The sequence below is a fragment of the Hyla sarda genome, chromosome 4 (assembly GCF_029499605.1).
Source record: "Hyla sarda isolate aHylSar1 chromosome 4, aHylSar1.hap1, whole genome shotgun sequence".
Lineage (NCBI taxonomy): Eukaryota > Metazoa > Chordata > Amphibia > Anura > Hylidae > Hyla > Hyla sarda.
In genome coordinates this window covers 44,848,115-44,875,966 of record NC_079192.1, presented here as the reverse complement: position 1 = coordinate 44,875,966, position 27,852 = coordinate 44,848,115, and the positions used below count along the sequence as shown (strand labels likewise).

Below are 27,852 nucleotides of genomic sequence, written 5' to 3'. Positions count from 1 at the left end.
AAAAATAAATAAAAATCCCACAAACTCTACCAGGTGATATATACTTAGCCCTTTGTATAAGCTGATTATGCTCCCAGAATCCTTTGCGTGGATCCGCTCTATTTATAGGACGGCATCCTAAATCCCTCGCACTGTTTATCGGTCCCACAAGTAAAAGTCCCGTAGGGCAGATTATACATGTTTTCTAATGGACCGGTGGTGTCTCCCACTCTTCCTTAGAAGGTAGGTAACATCTCAGTGAAGCCGCACAGCTTTCCTATACAGCAGCGTTTGTGTCTCCAGCTGATGCAAAACTACAACTCCCTGCTGGGAGTTGTAGTTTTGCTACAGCTGGAGGCACCCTGATTGGCAAACATACCATTATATACCAGTGGTCTCCAACCTGCGGACCTCCAGATGTTGCAAAACTACAACTCCCAGCATGCCCGGACAGCCAACGGCTGTCCGGGCATGCTGGGAGTTTTAGTTTTGCAACATCTGGAGGTCCGCAGGTTGGAGACCACTGATATATACTTATAGAATGACGTAGATGACAGAGACTCTTATAGACATCGGAAGGATTTCATGGGGGGGGGGGGGGGACACTTAATAGGTTCTTACATAAAGATCTGTAATTTGTACATTTAATTTACTTTTGAATTTAACTATTTAAAAAACATAACATTTCACATATGATTATGACTGTAAACAGGTTAAAATTTCTATATTGACTTATAGGTTATTTTTATCCTATTTTCATTTTTATTTAATCAATTTAATATTACCGTTATTGGTTAATGATATTAAAAAGCAAAGAAAGACATTGATTTACTCTTTTATTATTATTGTTATTATTATTATTATTATTATTATATATTTATTTCAATTGTAAAGTTTTATTAAGCTTTTGACAAACAAGCATAACATAAAGATAAAAAGTAGCAAATATCCCAACGTCATCCTCCCTCTAACAGAAGGGTAAAACCCGCAATGAAAGTAAGGAACACATCAACCTTAAAGGGGTTATCCAGGAAAAAACTTTTTTTTATATCTCAACTGGCTCCAGAAAGTTAAACAGATCTTAATCCTTTCAGTACTTATGAAGTTGAGTTGTTCTTTTCTGTCTAAGTGCTCTCTGATGACACGTGTCTCGTGAACCGCCCAGTTTAGAAGAAGTTTGCTATGGGGATTTGCTTCTAAACTGGGCGGTTCCCGAGACACGTGTCATAAGAGAGCACTTAGACAGAAAAGAACAACCTTAACTTCAGAAGCTCATAAGTACTGAAAGGATTAAGATTTTTTAATAGAAGTAATTTACAAATCTGTTTAACTTTCTGGAGCCAGTTGATATCTAAAAACATTTTTTTTTTCCTGGATAACCCCTTTAATGGCGTTAATGGCCAAGGTAGGGTGGAGGGAGGTCAAACGTCATGGGATGGCTACCATCATGACTAGCCAGGAGAAGAAGGAGGGAGGGTTATCATTATTATTAATAATAATAATAATAATAATTTTTAATAATATTCCTTATATAACCAAAACGACACAACTGTAAAAGAGGTAGAAAATTCATCATTTTTATTATTTTTTTTTCTATAAATATGAATAATAAATTTTTCTTGAAAGAAAATATAGATGTTTTAAGAGATTTAATACCATTCCTTATATATCCCATATCTATATCTATCTATCTATCTATCTATATATATATTTTTTTATTCTGTATATTAAATATTAAAGGGGTATTCTGGTTTCTAGAAATTGTTGTGTATGCTGTTGGAAAAAGAACACATACTTACCTACCTTGCTCCCTCAGGGATCCCCCTGTAAAATCTTCCAGGCCACGCTGAACAATACACTTTAGATATTGCTTTTATATGTTACTCACTAGCTCATGCGGATACTTTACATGCCCTTTTTTATGTGTCTAGCTCCTGTATTTGGCTCACAAATCCCTACATTCTGCTGCTCACTCATTCTGACTTCCACTGCTCAGCAAGGGGTATGTCCGAGGCAAGCACTGAGCCCGCCCCGCTGGGTCTCTTAATCCAATCCCTGCAGGCTGCTCTGTAACCCCTTCCTCTTTGTTTTCATGCTGCAGTCTGATGGGACAGGAGTGAGCACAGAGGAGTGCTAGTCCTGCCCTCCCTTACTTTACTTTGTCCAATTCTGTGCTTCAGCTGGGACAAAGATGATGCTGCAGCCGGACAGAATTGTGTTCTGGATGGTATGGGGACCCCTAGTGGTCTTTTTTCTATAAAAAATAGAAATGAATTACCGTATTTTTCAACATATAAGACGCTCCGGCATATAAGACGCACCCAATTTTAAAGGATGAAAATCTAGAAAAAAAAGATTCTAAACCTTCAACCTGTGGGCCTCCAGATGTAGAAAAACTACAACTCCCAGCCAGGCCCGTCGCAAGAGGACAGGCAAACCAAGCAACTGCTTGGGGCCCCGAGCTGGCCCGGGGCCCCTGAGCAGAGCCGGTCTCTGCCTGTCCTCCTGCGCTATACTGTTCTGCAGGCAGCTCGCCCTGTCGGCCTGACAGGCCAGCAGTGCGAGACCCTGCCTGGAGCGGGAAGCAGAGACTGAAGTCCCTGCCTCCGGCTCCTTTTTGTGCCCCGCTCCGGCTCACCTTCACTCAGTCAGTCCAGGATGCGTAATTTCGCGCGTCACCGTCATGACGTCACCGCGCTGAGTCCCATAATTCAAGAGCGTGACGTGTCACGTGATGGTGCGCGGTGCGCGAACTCACTGCCTCGTCACAGGATTACCACGTGCGGCGTTTAGTGCTGCGATAGTGACAGTGAGTAAAAGCAATGTTATTTCAAGTTCTAAACTACGTGCCTACTGGGTCTGGGGGGAGGAGGGGGTTAATCTGGGGTACCGACGTACTACCTTCCTACAGGGGGGGGGTTAATCTGGGGGTACTACCTTCCTACAAGGGGGGGGGGTACTACCTTCCTACAAGGTAGAGGGTTAATCTACGGGGTACTAACTTCCTCCAAGGGAGGGGGGTTAATCTGGGGGGTACTACCTTCCTACAATGGAGGGGGGGGGGGTACTACCTTCCTACAAGGGAGAGGGTTAATCTGGGGGGTACTACCTTCGATGGGGGGGGGGGGTTAATCTGCGGGGTACTACCTTCCTACAAGGGGGGGGTAATCTTGGGGGATACTACCTTCCCACAAGGGGGGGGGGTAATCTGGGGGGTACACAAGGGGGGGGGGGTAATCTGGGGGGTACACAAGGGAGGGGGGGTAATCTGGGGGGGTACTACCTTCCTACAAGGGAAGGGGGGGTTAATCTGGGGGGTACTACCTTCCTACAAGGGGGGGGGGGTAATCTTGGGGGGTATTACCTTCCTACAAGGGGGGGTTTTAATCTTGGGGGGTACTACCTTCCTACAAGGGAGGGGGGGTTTAATCTGGGGGGTACTGCCTTCCTACAAGGGAGGGAGGGGGGTTAATCTTGGGGTACTACCTTCCTACAAGGGAGGGGGGGGGTTAATCTAGGGGGTACTGCCTGTCTACAAGGGGGTGTTAATCTGGGGGTACAACCTTCCTACTGGGGGGCAGGTAGTACCCCCAGATTAACCCCCTCACCCCCAGTAGGAAGGTAGTACCCCCAGATTAACCCCCTCCCCCAGCAGGCATGTACTACCCCCAGATTAACCCCCCCCCCAGTAGGCAGGTAGTGCCCCCCATACCGTATGCACTGACTGGCTGTCTGGTAGCGCCCCCTACAATACAGGGAGGTATTACATGCTCTGTACTCTTTACCTGTATTACTGAAGTGTATGCACTGACTGGTGTCTGGTAGCGCCCCCTACAGTACAGGGAGGTATTACATGTTCTGTACTCTTTACCTGTATTACTGAAGTGTATGCACTGACTGGTGTCTGGTAGCGCCCCCTACAGTACAGGGAGGTATTACATGTTCTGTACTCTTTACCTGTATTACTGAAGTGTATGCACTGACTGGTGTCTGCTAGCGCCCCCTACAGTACAGGTAGGTATTACATGTTCTGCACTCTACCTGTGCCAGGGTTAGCTGCTCCTTTTGGATACCAGGTGAGGGCGGCTACATTTCGTGTGTACTGTACAGGACCCTGAAGAAGCTCCTGTCCTCTATATAGACCAGTCTGTCCAAACCAGGGTCCCTCCAGCTGTTGCAAACCTACAACTCCCAGCATGCCTGGACAGCCTTTGGCTGTCCAGTCATGCTGGGAGTTGTAGTTTTGCAACAGCTAGAGGCACTCTGGATGGGAAATAACTGATATAGACAGTGATTTACAGCTCCCAGCAGATCTTTATTACTTTTATATGTAAGGATTTGCTTTATCTGTATTAGTTATTTACTTATTTTTCTTTAATCCTCACCTTTTCCTATTTTGGATGACATTTTGGGGCTTCAAAACCAATTATCAGGTTTCCATAGAGTTCTGGTCCCAACATACAATGGCTTCAACATACAATGGTCGTCCTGGAACCACTTAATATTGTAACTTGAGGGACCACTGTATATTGGCTTGTATCCAATATACATTAAACATTTGCAAAAAAAAACACCACTATACCATACAATTTGTATGGTACAGTGGTGTTTTTTGCAAATGTTCATTTGTTCAAAATGTTCAAATTCCATGCACATTAAATGCAACAGCACAGTGCAAATACTGCTGTTGCATTTAATGTGCATGAAAATTGCACTGTAAACCTTCTTTATTATTTATATAAAGTGTATGTGAACTTAAACTGTATGGCTATGCTGTGGTTCCTGTAGGCTTTGCGTGCGTAAGGTGGGGGGGGCCCTCCATGTCTATTTTGCTTGGGGCCCCCAAATTCCTTCAAACGGCCCTGCTCCCAGCATGCCCGGACAGCCGTTGGCTGTCCGGGCATGCCAGGAGTTGTAGTTTTGTAACATCTGGAGGTCCGCAGGTTGAAGACCACTGGTATAGGAGGTAATACTCACGTGTTCCCGCCGCTCCGGACCCGTCACCGATCGGCACCGCTGCCCTGGATGTCGCCCTCCATTGCTGTCCCCAGGGTGTCCCCGTCGCTCAGGAACGTCTCTGCTGCCCGGTATCCTCGCTCTCCTTCGCCGACATCCAGTCACTACGCATGACGGGACGGCGTGCGCAACGACATGATGACGGCGAAGGAGAGTGCCGGCAATGCAGGGGATCCCGGCATGGAGCAGACACCGAGGAGGCAGGTAAGGTCCCTCCCGGTGTCCTGTAAGCTGTCCGGGACACCGCGATTTCACCGCGGCTTTCCCGAACAGTCCGGCTGTCCAGGTTAGTGTCACTTTCGCTTCAGACGCGGCGGTTAGCTTTGATCGCCGCGTCTGAAGGGTTAATACAGGGCATCACCGCTATCGGTGATGTCCTGTATTAGCCGCGGGTCCCGGCCGTTGATGGCCGCAGGGACTGCCGCAATAGTACAGGGTTTTAATGTGTATTCGACGTATAAGACGCACCAACTTTTCCCCCCAGTTTTGGGGAAGAAAAAGTGTGTCTTATACGGCGAAAAATACAGTATATAAGAAAGGTTAATGTTTTGCCAAGATATGAAGTTTTTGATTTTGATCCTGCCTGCAAGGACCGATAATCAACAAGATGAGGGGAAGGAGACAGTAAGTGAAGGGAGAAGCTGTTTATAAAGTAGATGTCTGAAGAGAAGGATGAATAGATAAATGGCTGATGTTCTGGGGTTGGGAGTTCCAGAGTATGGGGGAAGCTCTGGAGACATCTGGTTGTATGAAGAGTGGACAATGGAAGAGCACAGAAGATTGTCTTGTGAGAATTGGAAAATATGTGTGGGAAGGTATCAGGAGGTGTTATGGTTAATATTTTAAATGGGTACTATCAGAATCAAAAACTTGTTGTGCATGTTGTACATCTTGGCGAAGCATAAGTTTTTTGTAATATACTTCATTAAAAAATGTCATCTCCTTTTTATAGAAATCTTGGCTTATAAAGAAGATCCATCCAGAAGATAATTCTTCCAACATGATGTTTTTTAATAAGTTTCCAATTACATGAAAAGGCATATTAATTGTTACAATATCACTTAAATTTTTGTTTTTAAACAGAACATAATCCGGTCCGGCTGCATCATCTTTGTCCCAGATGAAGCACAGGCAGGAACAAAGTCCAGTAAGTGGGGCGGGACAAGCACTAGTCTTTTCTCACTCCTGTCCTTTCTATTAGACTCCTGTCTGAAAACAGAGAGGAGAGGGTTACAGAGCAGCTTGCAGTGATTGAAGGCCTCTGTGTTACGTTCTGCGCAGGCCGTGAGCGCTTTCCTATTCTGTCCACCCCAGCCAGGGGGGCCGGAATTCGCATTGCGGGATGCGCCCGCATGTGAATCCCAGCCTGTCTCTCACCTCCGCTCTCTGCTGCTTCCTGTCTGCTCTCACAGCCCCGGCGAGTGTGCCCCCGCCTCCTAGGGCGCGCACGCCTTAGCTCTAAGATTTAAAGGTCCAGTACGCCCATAATTATTGTTTGCACCTGTACCTCAGTTATAAGTTCTTGCACCTCCTATCATTCCCTGCCAGATCTTTGTTGCCTTGTGCCCTAGAGAAAGCATATTCTGTGTTTGCTCTCCTGTGTCCAGACCCTCTGCTCCATTTCCTGACACTGCTCCATGCCTGCCTATTGACCTTCTGCCACGTTCCTGACCACGCATCTGTGCCGCCTGTCCTGACCTCCTTTTATCCTGACCACATCTTGCTGAATCCCTCCTGTGCCTCGCATCAACTCCGCCGCCTGTGTGGTCAGGTCATGCCAGGGGTAGCGAACTGGGTGCCGCCTGCCGCAGCAAGACCATCCCGCTACCTCTGTGTGTGTCCTGCCTATTGCCATGAGTCTTACGCTCTGGCACAGCACATCAGACTCAGGTGCATAGTGAGTGAGGGCGGGCTCAGTACTTGCTTCAGAGATACCCCTTCCTGAGCAGTGGATGTCAGAATAAGTGAGCAGCAGAACAGACAGATTTGTGAGCCAAATACAGAAGATAGACACATAAAGAAGACATATGAATATGTCAAACTCAAAGGCTAACATGGGCCAAAAAAACAAGGTTTAAGTTTATGTGGGCCGCATCCAAAAAAGGACATAGTAACGCCGGCCCTCAAATTCTGGGAGAGTGACATGAACGAACATCAGTACGGGGCCCCCACATTAGGTGCAGTATAGTTTCCCCACATTAGGTGCAGTATAGTTCCCCCACATTAGGTTTGCAGTATAGTTCCCCCACATTAGGTTGGCAGTATAGTTCCCCCATTTTAGGTTGGCAGTATAGCTCCCCCACATTAGGTTGGCAGTATAGTTCCCCCACATTAGGTGCAGTATAGTTCCCCAGATTAGGGGCAGTATAGTTCCCCCACATTAGGTGCAGTATAGTTCCCCCACATTAGGTGCAGTATAGTTCCCCCACATTAGGTGCAGTATAGTTCCCCACATTAGGTGCAGTATAGTTCCCCCACATTAGGTGCAGTATAGTTCCCCCACATTAGGTGCAGTATAGTTCCCCACATTAGGTGCAGTATGTTCCCCCCAGACATACAGCCTCCAGCCATATACAGTGTATGGCTGGAGGCTGTATGCCAGTGTACTGCCCCACTTCAGTGCTCTGACCACCACTCTTCCGGTCTGGCCATAGCAGTAGGTCCTGGGACGGGAGGAGGGGTGGTCTGAGCACCGTAGCTGACTTGCCGCTAGTCACTTACCATGCTGGCCAGCGCCTGTCTTCCACCTCCATGTTCTGCTCCTCCGTGCCTCCGTTGCTATGGGCGTATGCACAGGACGTCATCTCCTGGCGGCCCCTGCATTTTATAACTTAACATGGGGCCGCTGAGAGTTGACGGGGGCATCCCTGTGTCCCGAAAACATCTTTCGGGACACAGGGATGTCCGGGCCGCAAATATATTCATTGTGGGCCGCATGCAGCCTGTGGACCGCATGTTGGACACCATGATATGAAGCATCTGCCAAGATTTACAGAAGAGCAGGTTCAAGAAATGTTAAGGTGGAGGTGGTAAGGGCAGAGATTTGTGGTTTGAAAGTCAAAGTAGAGCTTAGGTAAGGTTATTCCACGGTAGAAGATGAGTGGGACTAGTGTGGAGCTGTCCACCGGAAAGTCCACCTATGCACTGGAGAGAGAGTAGATGTCTATAATGCCCCTGTAAATACACTAAATACATTTTTTTAATTAAGAGGAAGCCATTTTTGTAATACCGTGTAACTGGCCTTTAGAGAATTTCCGTTTTGCCTCATTGTGTATAATAGGTGTTTAGGTTATTGCCGACACCGAAAGTGGATTGAAGACTTTTCAAGATTAACAAACTAATGAAGTCATTACAAGAATTAGACCTAATAGCTTTACAATAGGAGTCTGAACACGCTCATAGCTAGGAGAATATTAAGTCATTACCATCTAATCTGATTCATTAACCCTGTATGTGTATGTGCACTGCATGGGAAGGAATCCAAATTACTTGTAATTCTCTACAGGTTCTGGACTCCTTCATTATTATTTATAAATTTTTTTTCCAAAAGGTTTACCAAATATATTTTTAGTTTATTAAACGCCTTTGTAAATACTCTTGGCCAGAGTCTCTATCTTTAGCACAGGCCATCACTATTAGATCAGAACATTTCTTGTTTTGAAGGACCAGTCATGTCCCTAAGTATTATTAATTTCAATGACAACTGGCAGAACGCTTTCTCTAGGCCTGAGGTCAGAACGAGTGTAAAGCACCCCTACAGGTTCCATATATATATATATATATATATATATATATAGAACTCTTTTCCCTCAGTAAATGATGCAATTATTTTATTACCTTTTTCTCACCTGTGGTTTAGTAATCTGTTCTTTGTATTCTGTCCTTGGTAAAACTGACTTCCTGTTGATCCTAACTGATTTTCTGGTGATTCTGACTTCTTAGTGATCCCTACTGACTTCCTGGTAATCCTAACAGATTTACTGGTAATCCCAACTGACTTTTTAGTGATCCCGACATTCTGGTCATCCTAACTGACTTCCTGGTGATCTTAACTGACTTCCTGGTGATCTTAACTGACTTCCTGTTAATCTTTACTGACTTCCTGGTGATCCCAAATAACTTCCTGGTGATCCTAACCGACTTTCTGGTGATCCTAACTGACTTCATGTTAAAGTGGTACTCTGATACTCAGCATTTGGAACAAACTGTTCCGAACGATGGAGCCGGTGTCGGGAGCTTGTGACGTCATATCCCCGGCCCCTCATGATGTCACACCGCGCCCCCTCAATGCAAGTTTATGTGAGGGGGCGTGATGGCTGTCAGGCCCCTCCCATAGACTTGCATTGAGGGAGCGGGGCGTGACATCATGAGGGGTCAGGGATATGACTTCACAAGCTCCCGGCGCCGGTTCCAGCATTCAGAACAGTTTGTTCCAAACACTGAGCAGTACCCCTTTAATCCTTACTGACTTTCTGGTGATCCAAATTGACTTCCTGGGGATCCTATCGGACTTTCTAGGGATCCTATCTGACTTTCTGGTGAACCTGTGATAGACTTGTGTTTATGTATACCAGCCAGTCAGAGAAGATAGAGCAACAACGGAGGGAGAGCAGTAGGCTTAACCAATTATATGACAGAAGGTGTGTCTTAAAGGTGAACTCCGGTGGAAACAAGTGGAAAACAAATGTTTTCAAATCAGCTGGTGCCAGAAAGTTAAACAGAATTGTAAATTGATTTTATTAAAAATTCTGAAGCCTTCCAGTACTTATTAGCTGCTGTATACTACAGAGAAATTTGTGAAGTTCTTTCCAGTCTGACAACAGTGCTCTCTGCTGACACCTCTGTCAGTGTCAGGAACTGTCCAGATTAGGAGCAAATCCCCATAGAAAACCTCCCCTGCTCTGGACAGTTCCTGACACGGAAAGAGGTGTCAGCAGAGAGCACTGTGGTCTGACTGGAAAGAACTTCACAAATGTCTTTGTAGTATATCTGTAGTTTACGCAGCTGATAAGTACAGGAAGGGTTAATATTTTTAAATAGAAGTAATTTACAAATATGTTTAACTTTCTGGAGCTAGTTGACTTGAAAACATTTCCACCGCTTAGACATCTTATCCCCTATCCAAAGGACTGGGGACCCCCGTGATCTTGCACGCAGCACCCCAGTTAAAATCAGTCCTCGGAGCATGTTCGCTCTGGGTCTGATTACTGGCGACCACGGGGCCAGCGGCGTGTGACGTCACGCCTCCGCCCCCGTGTGATGTCATGCTCTGCCCCTCAATGCAAGCCTATGGGAGGGGGCGTGACAGCTGTGCTGAGACCTCCTCCTATTGTTAGTTAAAGCAGGGTAAATCACGCAGCAGTGTGCTTTACTCCCCGGCTTGGCACTCAACGCAGTAGACAAGCTCTATAAAATATAATGGAGTAGCTAAATCAGTCGAATTGCATGCCAGGCCTGAGAGTTAAGTGCGCTACCAATGACAAAAGAGATAAGGGTGATGTAATAATGAATAATCCTAAAGAGACACCCCCACACCAAAAAGATAAGGTCCTTTGTCAAGTTGTCCTCATTGTTTTGATTAGACAATTATCTCAAAGAAACTGTAATGGCTGCCATATTGGTAGTCCCTCAGGTTTTTCAGAATTTTTGGGAATTTACTGGGCAATGCTAACTAAACTATTGTGTGGGTTTTGTATGAACTACCAGAAAGCTTAAAGTGTCTTCTTCATTACAGGGGTTGACTTTGGTCAAAAATATGGCTGAATTATTTCTGGGCAAAGTGTTGTTAAAAAATAACCGTGATCAGGACGAGTTGGACACGGACCAAGAGATTTGGCAGAGACTGGAAAATCGTGTTCTTCTTTTGTACTTTGCGGAGTCAGGATGTTCACGCTGTCAGGAGTTTGCGCCGCTTTTAAAGGATTTTTTCACCAAACTGACTGATGAGTTCTACGTGAACCGATCCTCTCAGCTTGCCCTGGTTTATGTGTCTCTAGACCGCACGGAGGAGGATCACGAAAGCTTCATAAAGGACATGCCGAAACGGTGGCTAGTGATTCCTTTCGAGGATGAAGAGTTTAGAAGGTGAATTGTGATGTCTACTTTGCTGTTCATAGTTATGCTCTTCATGTTTGTGAATAAATATAGACGCTATCAGGTTTTGCTATTGTACTTGGAGGTACACTTTAGGCTTTACACATGTGATGTGTTGCACAGATCTATAATACAGCACCCATAAAAGTTCAGACTTGGCAACACAGAAAATACACAATGATTATCCCAGCTCTTTCTCCCTTAAAGGGGTACTCTAATGCTCCAGCATTCTGAACATTTTGTTTCAAACGCTCGGAGCCGGAGGCCGTGATCGTGTCAGATGAAGCACATAATAAATAAATACAATTACCGTACATAGCATGACAGTACATCATACAGTACAGGTGTCCCTACACTATACATCATATCACATGCTACACTAACATTCCGACACATATTATATACATGACAGTACAGCAGACAGCACAGATGTCCCTATACTACAAATCATACCACATGCTACACTAACCTTCCTGCACATATTATTGGATGACAGTACAACATACAGAACAGATGTCCCTACACTACACATCATACCACATGCCACTCTAACTTTCCTGCACATATTATATACATGACAGTATAACATACAGTACAGGTGTTCCTACACTATACATCATACCACATGCTACAGTAACATTCCTGCACATATTATTAATAAAAGTCAAACAATAAACAATTGCAGACAGTGATAGGGCATGGGTGTTGGGAGAAAAGGGGGTAGGGAGGGGAGATCACAGGCCCAAAACTTTATTGAGAGACAACACACACCTCGATGTACAGACTGTCCCTGATGGAATAGTTTCTGAGTAGGCTGTGGACCATTCTGTGGCAGCCCTGGATGGACATCTCTGAATTAAAGGGGTATTCCAGGATTTTTTTTTTATTTGACTATGCTACAGGGGCTGTAAATTTAGTGTAGTTCATAATATAGTGTCTGTACCTGTGTGTGACGGTTTTCTCACAATTCTTCTTTGATTTTCACTCCAATATTTATTTTTAACAGCATACAAAATGACTGTGACTGTTGTCTCAGATTTTTCCCAGCTTGCAATGCGGCCGAGACCTGACTCACTAGTCAGCTGATGACAGGGAGCCTATCTGCTTCAATGGGTGGAAGGATCGCTTGGTGGGAGAGAGATCAATCTGCAACTAATGCAACAGCTGTAGGCACCCTGATTAAAAACCTCAGGTCTTTTGAATGGATGCAGTTCATTTATGTTTCAATGGGTGGGGTGGCTTATATGTGGGAGGGAGGAAAATAGAATTATGGGATTTGTAGTATAAAAAAAATAAGGCAAACAGGAAATATCAGTTCACAAAAAGCTAGCCATAGTGTTATGGTAATCTCACAACATAGCCATTTAGCCCCAAGACAAGCGCAGATCCTTCCTAAGTATGTCCTTTACTGTCAGACAGGTACGTACTAAAATCACCTTATGGAGGATAACCCCTTTAAGCATTGTGTCCTTGTAGAGCAGCACTAGCCATTGGCTGGAAATAGCAGCCTATTTATAAGAATGATACGGTAGGTAGCTGGGAGCTCCCTGGATTGTTGGGGTCCCAAAGATTGAACCCACGCAGATCAATATCCCAGTAATATGCCATCATCTTAAAACATGGGAACACCTCTTTTTGAATAGAATACAAAATGGCGCTGTACGAGAAACTTTAGGTGTCCAATCTCCAATCTCCAATGACTCAGGGGATGTGCAGAATTATCCAGACACGATCAGCATATAAAATCTGCATTAACATACAAATGGTGTCACATATTAAAGTAATGCATAGGATGAATACCTAGAGCTGGGAATTATCTCTACCATCTAACATAATGTAAATGATTATGGATGTAATTTCTCACCGAATAGTGATCCTCACATTACTCACTTTACGTGTAATCTGGATAACCCGCAGAGGATTAGCGCTTTACAGATATGGTAATTGCCAAGGATTTATGGGATGTTGGAGGCTTAGTATTACAGGATCATACTATCCATTCATTTATTTGGGTTAACTAGCAGGGCAGTCAAATAATTGGCATTTATTTGGCTATATATATGTACTTTGGCATGTTATAGCCATGGACAGATTAATAGAAAGTAAACTATTAGGCCATGGATCTGCTTAGTTAAAGGAGTAGTCCAGTGGTGACTCAGTGGTGAACAACTTATCCCCTATTTTAAGGATAGGGGATAAGTTGCAGATCGCGGGGGGTCCGACTGCTGGAGCCCCCTGCGATCTCCTGTACGGAGCCCCGACAGCCCGCGGCAAGGGGGCGTGTCGACCTCCGCACGGAGCGGCAGCCGACATGCCCCCTCAATACAACTCTATGGCAGAGCCGAAGCACTGCCTTCAGCAATCTCCGGCTCTGCCATTGAGATGTATTGAAGGGGCGTGTTGGCCGCCGCTTCGTGCGGGGGTCGACACCCGCTATCTGGCCGGAGAGCCGGGGCCCCGTACAGAGAGATCGCAGGGGGCCCCAGCGGTCGGACCCCCCCGCGATCTCAAACTTATCCCCTATCCTTAGGATAGGGTATAAGTTTTTCACCACTGGACTACCCCTTTAAGCTTTGCTGCGACTTTGTGAGATACTGTATAAGACATTTTTATTATATATATATATATATATATATATATATATATATATACATATATATATATATATATATATGTGTATACCACACAAATATAGCCTCATTGGGCTGCTAGCAAGCAGTTATCGCATATCTATTGCTTTCTTCTTGCATGTATCACTCATCATGGCCAAAAAACTGGAGCTATGTTATGTACCGGTCCACTATATCCCAGCTCTGATACAGTGGGGCAAAAAAAAGTATTTAGTCAGCCACCAATTGTGCAAGTTCCCCCTCAACTATGAGAGACATAATGAGAAAAAAAAATAGCTGTTGAAGGACACCAGAGACAAAATTGTAGACCTGCACCAGGCTGGGAAACTGAATCTGCAATAGGCAAGCAACTTGGTGAGAAGAAATCAACTATGGGAGAAATTATTAGAAAATGGAAGACATACAAGACCACTGATAATCTCCCTCATTCTGGGGCTCCGTGCAAAATCTCACCCCTTGACGTCAAAATGATCACAAGAACGGTGAGCCAAAATCCCAGAACCACACGGAGGACCTAGCAAATGACCTGCAGAGAGCTGGGACCAAAGTAACAAAAGCTACCATCAGTAACACACTACGCCGCCAGGGACTCAAATCATGCAGTGCCAGAAGGGTCCCCCTGCTTAAGCCAGTACATGTTTGGGCCCATCTGAAGTTTGCTAGAAAGCATTTGGATGATCCAGAAGAGTATTGAGAGAATGTCATATGGTTAGATGAAACCAAAATAGAACTTTATGGTAAAAACTCAACTCGTCGTGTTTGGAGGAGAAAGAATGCTGAGTTGCATCCAAAGAACACATACCTACTGTGAAGCATGGGGGTGGAAACATCATGATTTGGGGATGTTTTTCTGCTAGGGGACCAGGACGACTGATCCGTGTAAAAGAAAGAATGAATGGGGACAGTGTATTGTGAGATTTTGAGTAAAAACCTCCATAATCAGCAAGGGCATTGAAGATGAAACGTGGCTGGGTCTTTCAGCATGACAATGATCCCAAACACACCACCCAGGCAACGGAGTGGCTTTGTAAGAAGCATTTCAAGTTCCTGGAGTGGCCTAGCCAGTCTCCAGATCTCAACCCCATAGAAAACCTTTGGAGGAAGTTGAAAGTCCGTATTGCCCAGTTACAGCCCCAAAACATCACTGCTCTAGAGGAAATCTGCATGGAGGAATGGGCCAAAATACCAGCAACAGTGTGTGAAAACCTTGTAAAGACTTAAAGAAAACGCTTGACCTCTGTCATTGCCCACAAAGGTATATAACAAAGTATTGAGATGAACTTTTGTTATTGACCAAATATTAATTTTCCACCATAATTTGCAAAGAAATTCTTTAAAAATCAGACAATGTGATCTTATGGATTTTTTTTTCTCCTTATGTCTCTCATAGTAGAGGTATACCTATGATGAAAATTACAGGCCTCTCATCTTTTTAAGTGGGACAACTTGCACAATTGGTGGCTGACTTAATACTTTTTTTCCCCACTGTATGTGTTTAGATAACTCTTTGGCCCTCATTTACTATTGCAAACCCGACATGTTTTGTTGGGTTGTGCGCCAGATTCTGTGACATTGCGCCAGAAATTCTGTCTGCGCCAGATTTTGCGCCAGAATTTGCACCAGAATTGTAAAATACTCGACTAGCTCTCCATTTTGCTGTGAAAACCCTGAAAAAGGGGACCACTCCATCCCCAGCTATACTATATACCAGACCACTCCATCCCCAGCTATACTATATGCCAGACCACTCCATCTCCAGCTGTACTATATGCCAGACCACTCCATCCCCATCTGTACTATATACCAGACCACTCCGTCCCTAGCTGTACTATATACCAGACCACTCCATCCCCAGCTATACTATATACCAGACCACTCCATCCCCAGCTATACTGTATACTAGACCACTCCATCCCCAGCTGTACTATATACCAGACCACTCCATGCCCAGCTATACTATATACCAGACCACTCCATCCCCAACTGTACTATATACCAGACCATTCCATCCCCAGCTATACTATATACCAGACCACTCCGTCCCCAGCTGTACTATATACCAGACCACTCCATCCCCAGCTATGCTATATACCAGACCACTCCATCCCCAGCTATACTATATACCAGACCACTCCATCCCCAGCTGTACTATATACCAGACCACTCCATCCCCAGCTGTACTATTTGTCAGACCACTCCATCCCCAGCTATACTATATACCAGACCACTCCATCCCCAGCTGTACTATATACCAGACCACTCCACCCCCAGCTGTACTCTATACCAGACCACTCCACGCTTGCTCTGCTCTATGCCAGACCATTTTTTTCCATAGTATTGCCATGTGCCAAACTCCTTCTCCAGCCCCCCCCCCCCTTGTTCCGGACCACTCCTTTCCAGAACAAAACGTCCCCAGCTGTAATATGTCTCAGATCAATCCTTAAAATAATAGAAGACACATTATTACAGGATCGGAGACTGATGTTGGTTGTTTTACTTTTATAATGTTATATTCTCATACATAATACTGTTTTAGGGACCTGGAAATTCAGTTCTCAGTTTCCGAAGTACCAGTCCTTGTAGTCCTGAAGCCATCCGGACAGATCATCTCTCTAAACGCAGTGGACGAGGTGACTCGACTCGGACCTTCATGCTTCCAGAATTGGCAGGAAGCCTCTGAAATCATTGACAGAAGTTTCGTCCTTCCAGAATTCACTGACTCGACAGCCTCGAGGAGTGTCACCGACCCCATCCGTAGAATAAAGTACAAATTGGAGGACACCAAGAAGAAGAAGGAGCGGCCAGGAAGGGACGATGATGACGATGGAGGTGGTGGAGGGGGAGGGGGAACTGGTTTCTTCTGAGCAGAACTCATCAATAGATGTATTTAATATCATGGATCAATGGATGCAGAACTGGACATACTAACTAATTCTTATTCAAAATCTTCTTTTGTTCTAGCCAATACCGTATATAATAGTTTTTATAGCTTGATTTATGTCATTTGTATATAATCTCTCTAAGATCTCATTACATGCTGGTAAATTGGCTCCTTTTGATGGTGGTCCTGGTGTGTTTTTGGGGGTAGGGTTGTCTAGCTATGCAGGCTGGGTATAAGATATATCTCAGTTGTGCTCGTTGACCTTGCCTAGACAATTCATTTTATTTCAACCATGGTCAAAGCTAGAAAGGGGGTGGGGAGGGAGAGGTTATATTTAGGGGATGCCCCAGGGGATGTACTTAACAGTCGGCATGTGGAAGCAGGAACCCTTTTTTATTCGGTTGGGTTGGTGTTCAGGGTTGGGTGGCAAGTGGAAGGGTCCTTGGAGGTAATAGTCAGATGTTATGATGTTGTTTAACTGGGCCTCCTGGTGGTGGTTCTGGGCCTCAGGAGTCTGTGGCAATGTGCACAAGGTTACCTGGGTGCCCTTGGGTTAGAGGATTGTGGCCAGGGGTAAGAGCATAGTGCACAGGTTTTTTTTTGTTGTTGGAGGGGAGGGCCTTCCAGGGGCCCTTTAGGGCAAGTGTTTAAGTTTAGTGAACTTTGGTAATGTTTATATGTTATAATGTATTTAACTGTTATTTATGGTTGTTAAATAAATGGGCCTCCCTGCCCATTTTACCACAATATACATGTATTTATGGGAAAGAGGGTGGTGTAAATCAGTGGGGGGAATGTATCTAAAATCCTCTTTAGTCAAGGAATCCAAACCCTAAGGGAGGCCTGTAGCGAGAGAAGCTACCCAATTGAATACGCTGACCGATCACACCCATAACAATGTACCAAAAATGTTAGATACACCTCAGTGAGACACGATTATGGGATGTATGGGGTGTCCAAACACTTCCCTAAATCTGCAAATAGATCAGCAGCACATTGCATATTACCCAAGTTATATGGGGCCCTGATTATGGGGTTACCTGCATGCAGGCTTTATGAATTAGCTGCTCACCTCAAGTGAACACACTGGGGCAGCTTTATCAAAACCTGTGTAAAAGAAAATTTTCCCAGTTGCCCATAGCAACCAATCAGATTGCTTCTTTCATTTTGCAGAGGCCTTGTTAAAAATGAAAGAAACAAGCTGATTGGTTGCTATGGGTAACTGGGCAACTTTTCCTCTGGACAGGTTTTGATAAATCTCCCCCATAGCACGCATATCACCCCTTAAGGGTATTACGTTGGAGAATGATCCACTCAAGCCCGAAGGTCTTGTCGGCTGGTTGTCCTGCGGTAGAAGCTAATAGAGATAATGAAAATACATTTACAGTAGATATTAAAGAAAGGAAAGATCGGACGTGTTGGGTTTCAAAGTAGATAAGCCAATGCCATAGAGGTCTGGCAATGGTATTTTCCCATATTCCTATTAAGAACATGGACGATCTATGTGTGCATGGGGGTGTTGGGAGTAATAAGATTTGGCCAACAAGTATAAACCAACGGGCTGTATTCACAGGTTACATGCCCTTCAAATCGATATGGCTGATCTATCATATATTACCTCTAGAGCAGTGACTCCCACATTTCTTACTATTATGGAACTCCAGAAAAGCTTTGTCAGTGTTCAGAATTCCTACTTTCATTTGTACTTCAAAGAAGCTTGGTGAAATGAGAAATAAAGGAAACTTTTTACCCATTTTATATTCTGGTCCAAATTTCTTGACTGGTTTGCCAAACATGGTTCATCTCTACTGTAAAAGTGACAGCTTTTCCTTGACAATATCCCTCCGGGGGCAGTTTCCCTGGGTGGAAAATTGTTAGAGGTGCAAAATATTAAAGTCAGGCTGTGCACAGAACAGAAAGGGAAATGCAGGAGGGTTCACATGAGTGCCAAAAACTGTATACCTACTATGTCACCTAATTGAGCAGACACTGACCCATTCGAAACACAACCCATCCAATTAATAAAAAAATTCTGCCTCCTCCTGCTCTGTGCATACATATTGGTGTTTCTGATGTCACATGGTACAGCTCTTGCACCCCAGGGTACAGCTCTTGCACCCGCCTGGTGCCGAGAGGGTATTAACCAGATGCGTGTGTGTGAGTGCAGAATGTAAAGTGTATGTATCACTGCTCACTTCTGTATGGGAACAGGGAGTCTGGTGATGGCAGAAGTCCCTGCTCCTGTACAAACAATGTGTGACACCATGCCAATAGCATAGCACACCATAGTAACCGAGTAATCTGTTACAAGTCATCCACCAGGCTAGAACACTGCTCTGGTTATAGGGCACAATACTTGCTTTGCCTTGGGCACTGTTAACCATGCTAACGCACTGAATTGCAAGCAAGTCTGGTTGGCAAACCAGGTAATACTTTACAGGTCTCTAGCATGGTAACTGCTACTTTTTTCTATCTCAAGGTTGGAGACCCATTCACACCTAGTACTTCTAACATTTGCAGTAGACAAATTGGAAAGACCTGTGGTACTCACTGTTTTTCAATAGAATGCCCTATTAAAGGATGCAGAGCAGTAAGGTTAGTGGTGTGGAAGTCACGTAACACTGGCTTTGGCCGAAGGCTCACTGCAAATGGGGAAAAGCAGAAGAGCCCTTGTTCACCTTGCTGTGTTTAGTCCTGCAATGATATAAGGTGTCCAGCTGGGGGAGGGCTAGTCTGCCAGTGGCCATCTTGGAATTAAAGCCAAGAGAGGACACAGATAAAGCAGCGTATCAGTATCTGGTCCCAAGAGTGCTACAGCAGCTGGTAGGAACCCGATAGCAAGCTGAACAAGATCCAGTGCTGGTAGCAGAAAAGCCCTCTGTATGGACTGACCTGAATTTCAGCCTGTGGAAGGGTAAGCCTGAAACCCTTCTTTCCCTGTCCCACAACAGGGCACCCTGAACTCCCTGATAGCTTCAGGCTACTCCAAGTAAAACTGCGGAGAAGGGCCATTTATTCAATGTGCACCCTCTAGAGTGGTGAGCTGCAGGTGTTATTGTGGGTGGGTGAGACATAGATATATATACTGTATTTGTCTGATTTTTGTGCTGTACCCTACTGTTTTGTTATGTGAAAGGAGTATTGAAGTGAAATACATCTTATCCCCTTTCCAAAGAATAGGGGATAAGTTATAAATCGAGGGGGTCTGACTACGATCTACTGCACGGCACCCTTGCAGTCTGCAGGTACAGGGGCGTGCCAACCCCTGCACGAAGCGGTGGCCAGTGGGTTAGACCAGCAGTCAGACCCCCCCCCACACCAATCTATAACTTATCCCCTGTCCTATTTCACTGGAGTAGTCCTTTAAGAATGGTTGTTTTCCTTTATACAATACAATGTTAGTCTCAAGTTAGCTTTTTGTCAGTTTTATAATTCTTTCAGAGATGTTCCCGACTGGACTTCACTTCGACACCCTGGATGATCCATTGGGTGGAAGCACCGCCGTAGATTACTACCCCAGCTCCCAGATAGTGAAGGCTTAGGATCAGCCTGCAGGGCATGAAGAGGGACAACAGGGCTGTAGATAGACACCCCCAAAACCCTGATATATATATATATATATATATATATATATATATATACATATACAGTGGGGATCAAAAGTTTGGGCACCCCAGGTAAAAATTTGTATTAATGTGCATAAAGAAGCCAAGGGAAGATGGAAAAATCTCCAAAAGGCATCAAATTACAGATTAGACATTCTTATAATATGTCAACAAAAGTTAGATTTTATTTCCATCATTTACACTTTCAAAATAACAGAAAAAAAGGCGTCTGAAAAAGTTTGGGCACCCTGCAGAATTTATAGCATGCACTACTCCCTTTGCAAAGCTGAGACCTGCCAGTGTCATGGATTGTTCTCAATCATCATCTGGGAAGACCAGGTGATGTCAATCTCAAATGTTTTAAATGCCCAGACTCATCTGACCTTGCCCCAACAATCAGCACCATGGGTTCTTCTAAGCAGTTGTCTAGAAATCTGAAACTGAAAATAGTTGACACTCACAAAGCTGGAGAAGGATATAAGAAGATAGCAAAACGTTTTCAGATGTCAATATCCTCTGTTTGGAATGTAATTAAGAAATGGCAGTCATTAGGAACAGTGGAAGTTAAAGCAAGATGTGGAAGACCAAAAACAATATCAGACAGAACAGCTCGCAGAATTGTGAGAATAACAATTCAAAACCCAAGAGATAAAGAGATACTTGTATAAATTAGGACTTCATGGAAGAGTCATCAGAAGAAAATCTCTTCTACGTCCTCACCACAAAAATCAGCATTTGAACTTTGCAAATGAACATATAGACAAGCCTGATGCATTTTGGAAACAAGTTCTGTGGACCGATGAGGTTAAAATTGAACTTTTTGGCTGGAATGAGCAAAGGTATGTTTGGAGAAGAAGTGGAAAAGAATTTAATGAAAAGAACCTCTGTCCAACTGTTAAGAATGGGGGTGGATCAATCATGCTTTGGGGTTGTATTGCAGCCAGTGGCACAGGGAACATCTCACAAGTAGAAGGAAAAATGGATTCAATAAAACGTCAGCAAATTTTGGATGCTAACTTGATGCCATCTGTGAAAAAGCTGAAGTTAAAGAGAGGATGGCTTCTACAAATGGATAATGATCCTAAACACACCTCAAAATCCACGAGGGATTACATTAAGAGGCGTAAACTGAAGGTTTTGCCATGGCCTTCACAATCTCCTGACCTCAACATAATTGAAAATCTATGGATAGACCTTAAAAAAGCAGTGCGTGACAGACAGCCCAGAAATCTCAAATAATTGAAAGACTCTTGGCTGGCTACAAAAAGCGTTTACAAGCTGTGATACTTGCCAAAGGGGGCAGTACAAGATATTAACTCTGCAGGGTGCCCAAACTTTTGCAGATGCCATTTTTTGTTTTCTGTTATTTTTGTAATGATGGAAATAAAATGTAACTTTTGTTGACACAATATAAGAATGTCTAATCTGTAATTTGATGCCTTTTGGAGATTTTTCCATCTTTCCTTGGCTTCTTTATGCACATTAATACAAATTTTTACCTGGGGTGCCCAAACTTTTGATCCCCACTGTATATATATATATATATATATATATATATATATAGTGATCCCCCGACCTACAATGGCCCCGACATACGATAATTTCAACATACGATGGCCATTGCATGTTGAAGGCAGCATCAACATACGATGCTTTTGTATTTCGGGGCCATCCCATAAACGGCTATCCGGCAGCACAGACTGCTTCAGCTGCCACCGGATAGCCATTTAATGTGCCGTGTGTGGTCCGGTGATGATCACTCACCTGTTCCGGACCGTCCTCTTCGGGCTCTGCTGCATTGCCGTCGCTCTCCTTCGTCGTCATCACGTCGCCGCGCATGCCGTCCCTTCATCCAATAGGAGCGGCATGCGGAGCGGCATGCGGGGTGGCATGCGGGGCGGCATGCGGGGCGGCATGCGGAGCGACGTGATGACGGCAATGGAGAGCGACGATCCAGGGCAGCGGTGACGGTCCGGAGCGGCAGGGACACGTGAGTATAATTTTCTATATTATTATTGCACGGATCCCTCAACATATTATATTTATTCACCACATGTAACAGACAGCAACGTTTCAGCTCAACACTAGAGCCTTTTTCAAGCATAGTGACAATTATCAAATTGAGGGAATATATACCCAATCACACAATACATCCAATAAAATAAATTATATTAATAAAGTGCAATATAATCGAAAAAAACAATAAAGTGCAAAACATAGTGCAAATCCATATACATCATTTAAGAGTACGCTTAAGTACATATAGTGTCCGGTGTTAAATAGTATCAAAATATTAAAAACAAGGCTTGAAATAAGATAATCATACATAATTGAGTCTGCAAAATAATTAATATCACATGTATCTTATTAAAAATATGTCATGCGTCTCAGAGGAGAACTTACCAGCTCCGTTACTGTCATGGCGCCGCCGGCTTGTAGTAATCCGCCGTACGCATGCGCCAGACATTCCGTTCACGTGACACAGTCACGTCAACGTTAAGTCACATGACTAGTCTCCTGGGAAACGACTGACGCATATTAGCTGTAAAAAAGAGACAGGACAGACTTACCTTACTAGTAAGAAATTGGGATCCTTTCCCTGTTTGTCGTGTATTAACTGTAGAGCTATGATCAAAGGAACCAACTTTATTCATCCTAAAACCAAGCGAGAACATATATTGAAATATTTCTTGACATGCAACTCCACATGGGTTATATATGTGTTAGTCTGCCCATGTGATCTTTTATATGTCGGTCAAACGACATGGAGCCTCAAAACCAGGATTAACAACCATAGGTACAGCAAAAAGACGCAAAAAAATGGATCTGCCAGTTTCTAAGCATTTCAGTGAAAAGGGCCATGACGAGAGAGATCTTCGTTTTATGGCCATTGATCATGTACCTGTCCCCAAACGTGGTGGTGGTGGGGGGATAGGATATCTATACTACATAGGAGAGAGTTGTGGTGGATCCATAAATGAAATTCTTTGAGGCCTTATGGCCTGAATGTAGCGTTTAATGCTGTCTAAGGTGGTTGATTTTCCTTTATAAAGCGATAAACTGTTTGCTGAATCTAATGCATAACAAGTGACAATTATCTACTATAAGATCTTGATTCTGTTTGTTCTGTTTTTTACAGATAAACATAATATGCCATGGAATCCTCACGGGAAGAATCTTACAAGCTCCGAAGTCTCTTTTTTTTCCATCTATATCTGTACAATATTTGCAAAAATAAAATCTTGATATTTTTATTGACTTGTGACCACTCACTCGGCAAGGTTAATGATAGATAGTTTCACTTAGGAATGGAGAGGCACTGATGTTAGTGTCCCTGATAGTGTGTTAAATTTTCGTTATTATCTGTACTTTATTTATTTATATTTTATTTCAGTTTTATTTTTGTGCAGAAAAATAGCCAAATATAGTGGCACATACTTGGGATGGGTGCACACAGTTGATGTCTGTGGGCGCTGCTGAAAAGCGGGCGCACTCCCGTTACTGGCTGTAGATGGTCAGTACCTTGCTGGGGTGTCCTGAGGGATATCACAAGTGGGATCTGGCCAATGACAGGAGTGGGTGTCACCTTATTGGGATGATACACACACTGTCCTACAAACCAGGGAGGTATAGACACATGCATCCTGACCAGTGCCTGCTTATTGGCAAAAATTTTTTATTTTGATTATTATATTATTTAATATAATTTCATTTTTTGTTTTTTTTACTTTATCATTTTTATTTAGCTTATTATTTTTATTTTTCTATTTTATTTTTTATTATTTTTTTTTACATATTTTTGTATGTCATTTATATATTTATTTTATAGTTTATAATATTTTTTCATTTTTTTATTTTTTATTTTTCAAAAAAAAATATTTTTTTATTTTTATTTTTTTTGTTTGTTTTTTTTTATGTATATTTTTATTTCTTTCACACACATAGTTGATGACATTACCAACAGGTGCTATATAATGTGGTGGTAGAATATACTTTTTTTTTTTTTGGAGTCATGGTTTATTATTAAATTTGCACATTTTATAGTTGATTTAAAATACTTGCCTTGTGGGTGTTTGCTGTCAATATACAGTTTGTATATTTCTGATTATAATATGAAACCTTTTTAGCCTCTGACAGCGTAAGAGCGTCCTAGGTTGCCTAGGTAGCCAGTCACCTGACATCATAGTCTCCTACATTCAATCCAGAAAACACTGACAGCTAATATGCGTCAGTCGTTTCCCAGGAGACTAGTCATGTGACTTAACGTTGACGTGACTGTGTCACTTGAACGGAATGTCTGGCGCATGCGCACGGCGGATTACTACAAGCCGGCGGCGCCATGACAGTAACGGAGCTGGTAAGTTCTCCTCTGAGACGCATGACATATTTTTAATAAGATACATGTGATATTAATTATTTTTCAGACTCAATTATGTATGATTATCTTATTTCAAGCCTTGTTTTTAATATTTTGATACTATTTAACACCGGACACTATATGTACTTAAGAGTACTCTTAAATTATGCATATGGATTTGCACTATGTTTTGCACTTTATTGTTTTTTTTTATTATATTGCACTTTATTAATATTAATTTATTTTATTGGATGTATTGTGTGATTGGGTATATATTCCCTCCATTTGATAATTGTCACTATGCTTGAAAAGGCTCTAGTGTTGAGCTGAAACGTTGCTGTCTGTTACATGTGGTGAATAAATTCACGTTTTTTTTCAACTTTGGAGTGCTGCGCCATCACTGGTTGGATTATATATATATATATATATATATATATATATATATATATAGATATATATATATATATATATATAAAATGGAGGATGGAGTCCAGCTCAGTTGCAAGTAAAATCCGATTTATTAGCAGACAAATGCAGGAATACAAGGGTTACGCGTTTCAAGCGCTTGTAGCGCTTGAAACGCGTAACCCTTGTGTTCCTGCATTTGTCTGCTAATAAATCGGATTTTACTTGCAACTGAGCTGGACTCCATCCTCCATTTTTTATATTCTCTGCGGCGTTGTCCAGCGCCAGGAGTCCGTGCTCCATCTATCGGGCGGGGTGAGCTGGTTGGACTGCCTTTGTTTCCATATATATATATATATATACTGTATACACACAAACATGGTGTCCACATAATTGTACTGCCTGGCACGACTGAATTACATTGTTGAAAAGTGAAAGTGAAAATAGTCTGTGTTGTTAAGGGGTTAATGCTTGGACACCACTGCTTTAGTTGCTGCAGTGACCTCTGCTGGCTAAAGTACAGTACAGCAATTTTTTTTTTGTTTTTTTTTTTGTTTTTTTACAATTATGTGTCTCAAGTGATGATTTATATTAAATTCTAAGTAACAGGAATATTTCATCATCAGCCTTTTTTTATCAGCCTCAGTCTGTGACGCAAACATTTATACCAACGTACAACCAACTCTCTCTCTATCCTGCAAGGAGGAGCCTTCTGAGGAACTGTCCATCACAAACAATGTACTAACTGCTCTGAGGTCAGCCATATGAAGAAACTCACAGCTAACACATGAGGTGTGGTTCTTGTTGGTTAGTTTCTGTAAGTGATTAATACGTGGATGTTCTGGGCATCAAAACAATGTGCAATGACTTTTAATAAAGACCTTGGCATTTTAGGCGTCCATGGCAGCAGACCCCTAATAAGCCCCCATTATAAGTGTCCTTCCATTTCACCACTCCTTCTGAACAGGGGGCCAGCGTGAGATCGGAATAGGAGGTAAGTGCAGTTATTTCACTGCATTTGGGGTCTTTACATTTTTTTTTTTTAAACATGGCTATTTCCTTTAAATCTAGTCAACCTGGATCTAAGAATATTTCTTGAACAAGTGTAATTGGGTTTTGGGAATGTCTACCTTTTTCTTGTCGTTCCTTGTTAACTCTTTGCACTCGGCAGGCGATACTGAACCTCCGCTAACAAGGAGCTGTCGTAAGTATCTGTGGCAGTGGCTCCACCCAATGGATCATCCATTGTATGGATCCTGTTGGGAACATCCTTGAGTGATTAATATTACTGACACAAAGCTAACTTGAAACTTTGCATTGCATAAAGGAAAACAACCATGTGTAACATAACAAACTGTCAGGTATAGTATAGCACAAAATCAGACAAATGCAATGTGTATATAGATCTCTCTCACCCATACACAATAACACCTGCAGCCCACCCAAATATTCGACCATTGGGGACCTTCAGCTGGTGCATATTGAATAGATGGCCCATACAAAGTCGTGCTCCACAGTGTTATTAGGAGTAGGCTAAAACTCCCAAACTGTCAGTTATACCGAGATTAGGGCCTTTTATTTGTATGAGAGTTCAGGGGGCTCTGATGGGGAACAGGGAAAGGAGTGTTTTATTCTTACCCTTCTACAGGCTGTAAATCAGTTCAGTCCAACTTAGAGGGGTACTCCCGTGGAAAACTTTTTTTTTAAATCAACTGGTGCCAGAAAGTTAAACAGATTTGTAAATCACTTCTATTAAAAAATCGTAATCCTTCCAGTACTTTTTAGGGGCTGTATACTAAAGAGAAATAAAAAAAAGAAATGCATTTCCTCTGATGTCATGACCACAGTGCTCTCTGCTGACCTCGTCCATTTTAGGAACTGTCCAGAGCAGCATATGTTTGCTATGGGGATTTTCTCCTTCTCTGGGCAGTTCCTAAAATGGACAGCAGAGGTCAGCAGAGAGCACTGTGGTCATGACATCAGAGGAAATGCATTTCTTTTTTTGATTTCTCTTTAGTATACAGCCCCTAAAAAGTACTGGAAGGATTAGGATTTTTTAATAGAAGTGATTTACAAATCTGTTTAACTTTCTGGCACCAGTTGATTTTAAAAAAAAAAGTTTCCCACGGGAGTACCCCTTTAAGTATCTCTATAATGCTCATAGATGACTTTTCTGCATCCAGCTCTGGATCTTGTTTAGTTAGCTCGCAGAGTACACTGCAGCCAAGGCAACAATGCAATGCAGCCAAGGCAACACAGGGGCGGCTTAAATGGGCACTGTCACCAAACTTTTTTTTTTGATATGTTGTAGTACTTATGTACTACAACATATCTCTAATATACATTAATTATTATTTTTTTCATTAAAATTGTTTCATTTACATTTGAAAATCGGCCATTAGGGGTCTCCCTCCTAGTGGCCGGCTGCAGCCTGGCATGACGTCACGCATGAATGCGGACCTATGCCGGCCGGGCATCAGTCCTAATTCATTCAGTCTGCCCTCGCTCCCTGTCTGTCAATCAGTCAGGCGGGAGCGAGTGCTTTGAACTTAGAGGATGCGCGCAGGCTCCCTGACCTAGCATGCCAGCCTCGGTACCCGGTGTTAGGTAGGACTGACCTGCACTTTATTCACTTCATTCTTTTTTGTGGTGGAAAGCGGGTTGCGTGGCAGCGGGTTGTGTTGCAGGGTTCGGGAGAGCGGGATGTGCGGCAGCTGTTTTCACCCCAGCGTGCCTCCAGTTGTTTACGCACTACAACTCCCAGCATGCCCTGACAGCCAATAGATGTCAGGGCAAGCTGTGAGTTGTAGTGGTGAAACAGCGGGTTGCGTGGCAGCGGGTTGCGTGGTGGGGTTCGGGGGAGTGGGATGTGCGGCATGTGCGGGA

General features: G+C 43.3%; 2 protein-coding genes and 1 long non-coding RNA gene across 12 annotated transcripts in view; 1 reads left to right on the top strand and 2 right to left on the bottom strand.

Annotated features, from left to right (window-relative positions):
- PGLS (6-phosphogluconolactonase) overlaps positions 1 to 6,119 on the bottom strand; it is a 41,921-nt gene extending 35,802 nt beyond the window's left edge. Inside the window, exon 1 of the mRNA XM_056570695.1 lies at positions 6,061 to 6,119. Within this exon, the coding sequence (XP_056426670.1) occupies positions 6,061 to 6,104 (44 nt within the window). The 5' untranslated portion in view covers positions 6,105 to 6,119. The remainder of the gene's footprint in view (positions 1 to 6,060) is intronic.
- The window catches only part of NXNL1 (nucleoredoxin like 1), a 72,871-nt gene extending 55,972 nt beyond the window's left edge, over positions 1 to 16,899 (top strand). For 6 of the 10 annotated variants that reach the window (XM_056570703.1, XM_056570711.1, XM_056570704.1 and 3 more), the window contains exons 2-3: positions 10,730 to 11,079; positions 16,255 to 16,899. In XM_056570703.1, the coding sequence (XP_056426678.1) occupies positions 10,730 to 11,079; positions 16,255 to 16,582 (678 nt within the window). In that variant the 3' untranslated portion in view covers positions 16,583 to 16,899. The other 4 variants (XM_056570702.1, XM_056570708.1, XM_056570705.1 and 1 more) reach the window with 4 other exon arrangements.
- An 8-nt stretch (positions 16,900 to 16,907) lies between these two features.
- Positions 16,908 to 26,199, bottom strand: LOC130367841 (uncharacterized). The gene is made up of 3 exons (XR_008892200.1): positions 26,097 to 26,199; positions 22,775 to 22,859; positions 16,908 to 18,458 (listed from the first exon to the last, which is right to left on the bottom strand). It is a non-coding gene; the product is annotated as an uncharacterized LOC130367841 (long non-coding RNA).
- Between the last annotated feature and the right edge of the window lie 1,653 nt (positions 26,200 to 27,852).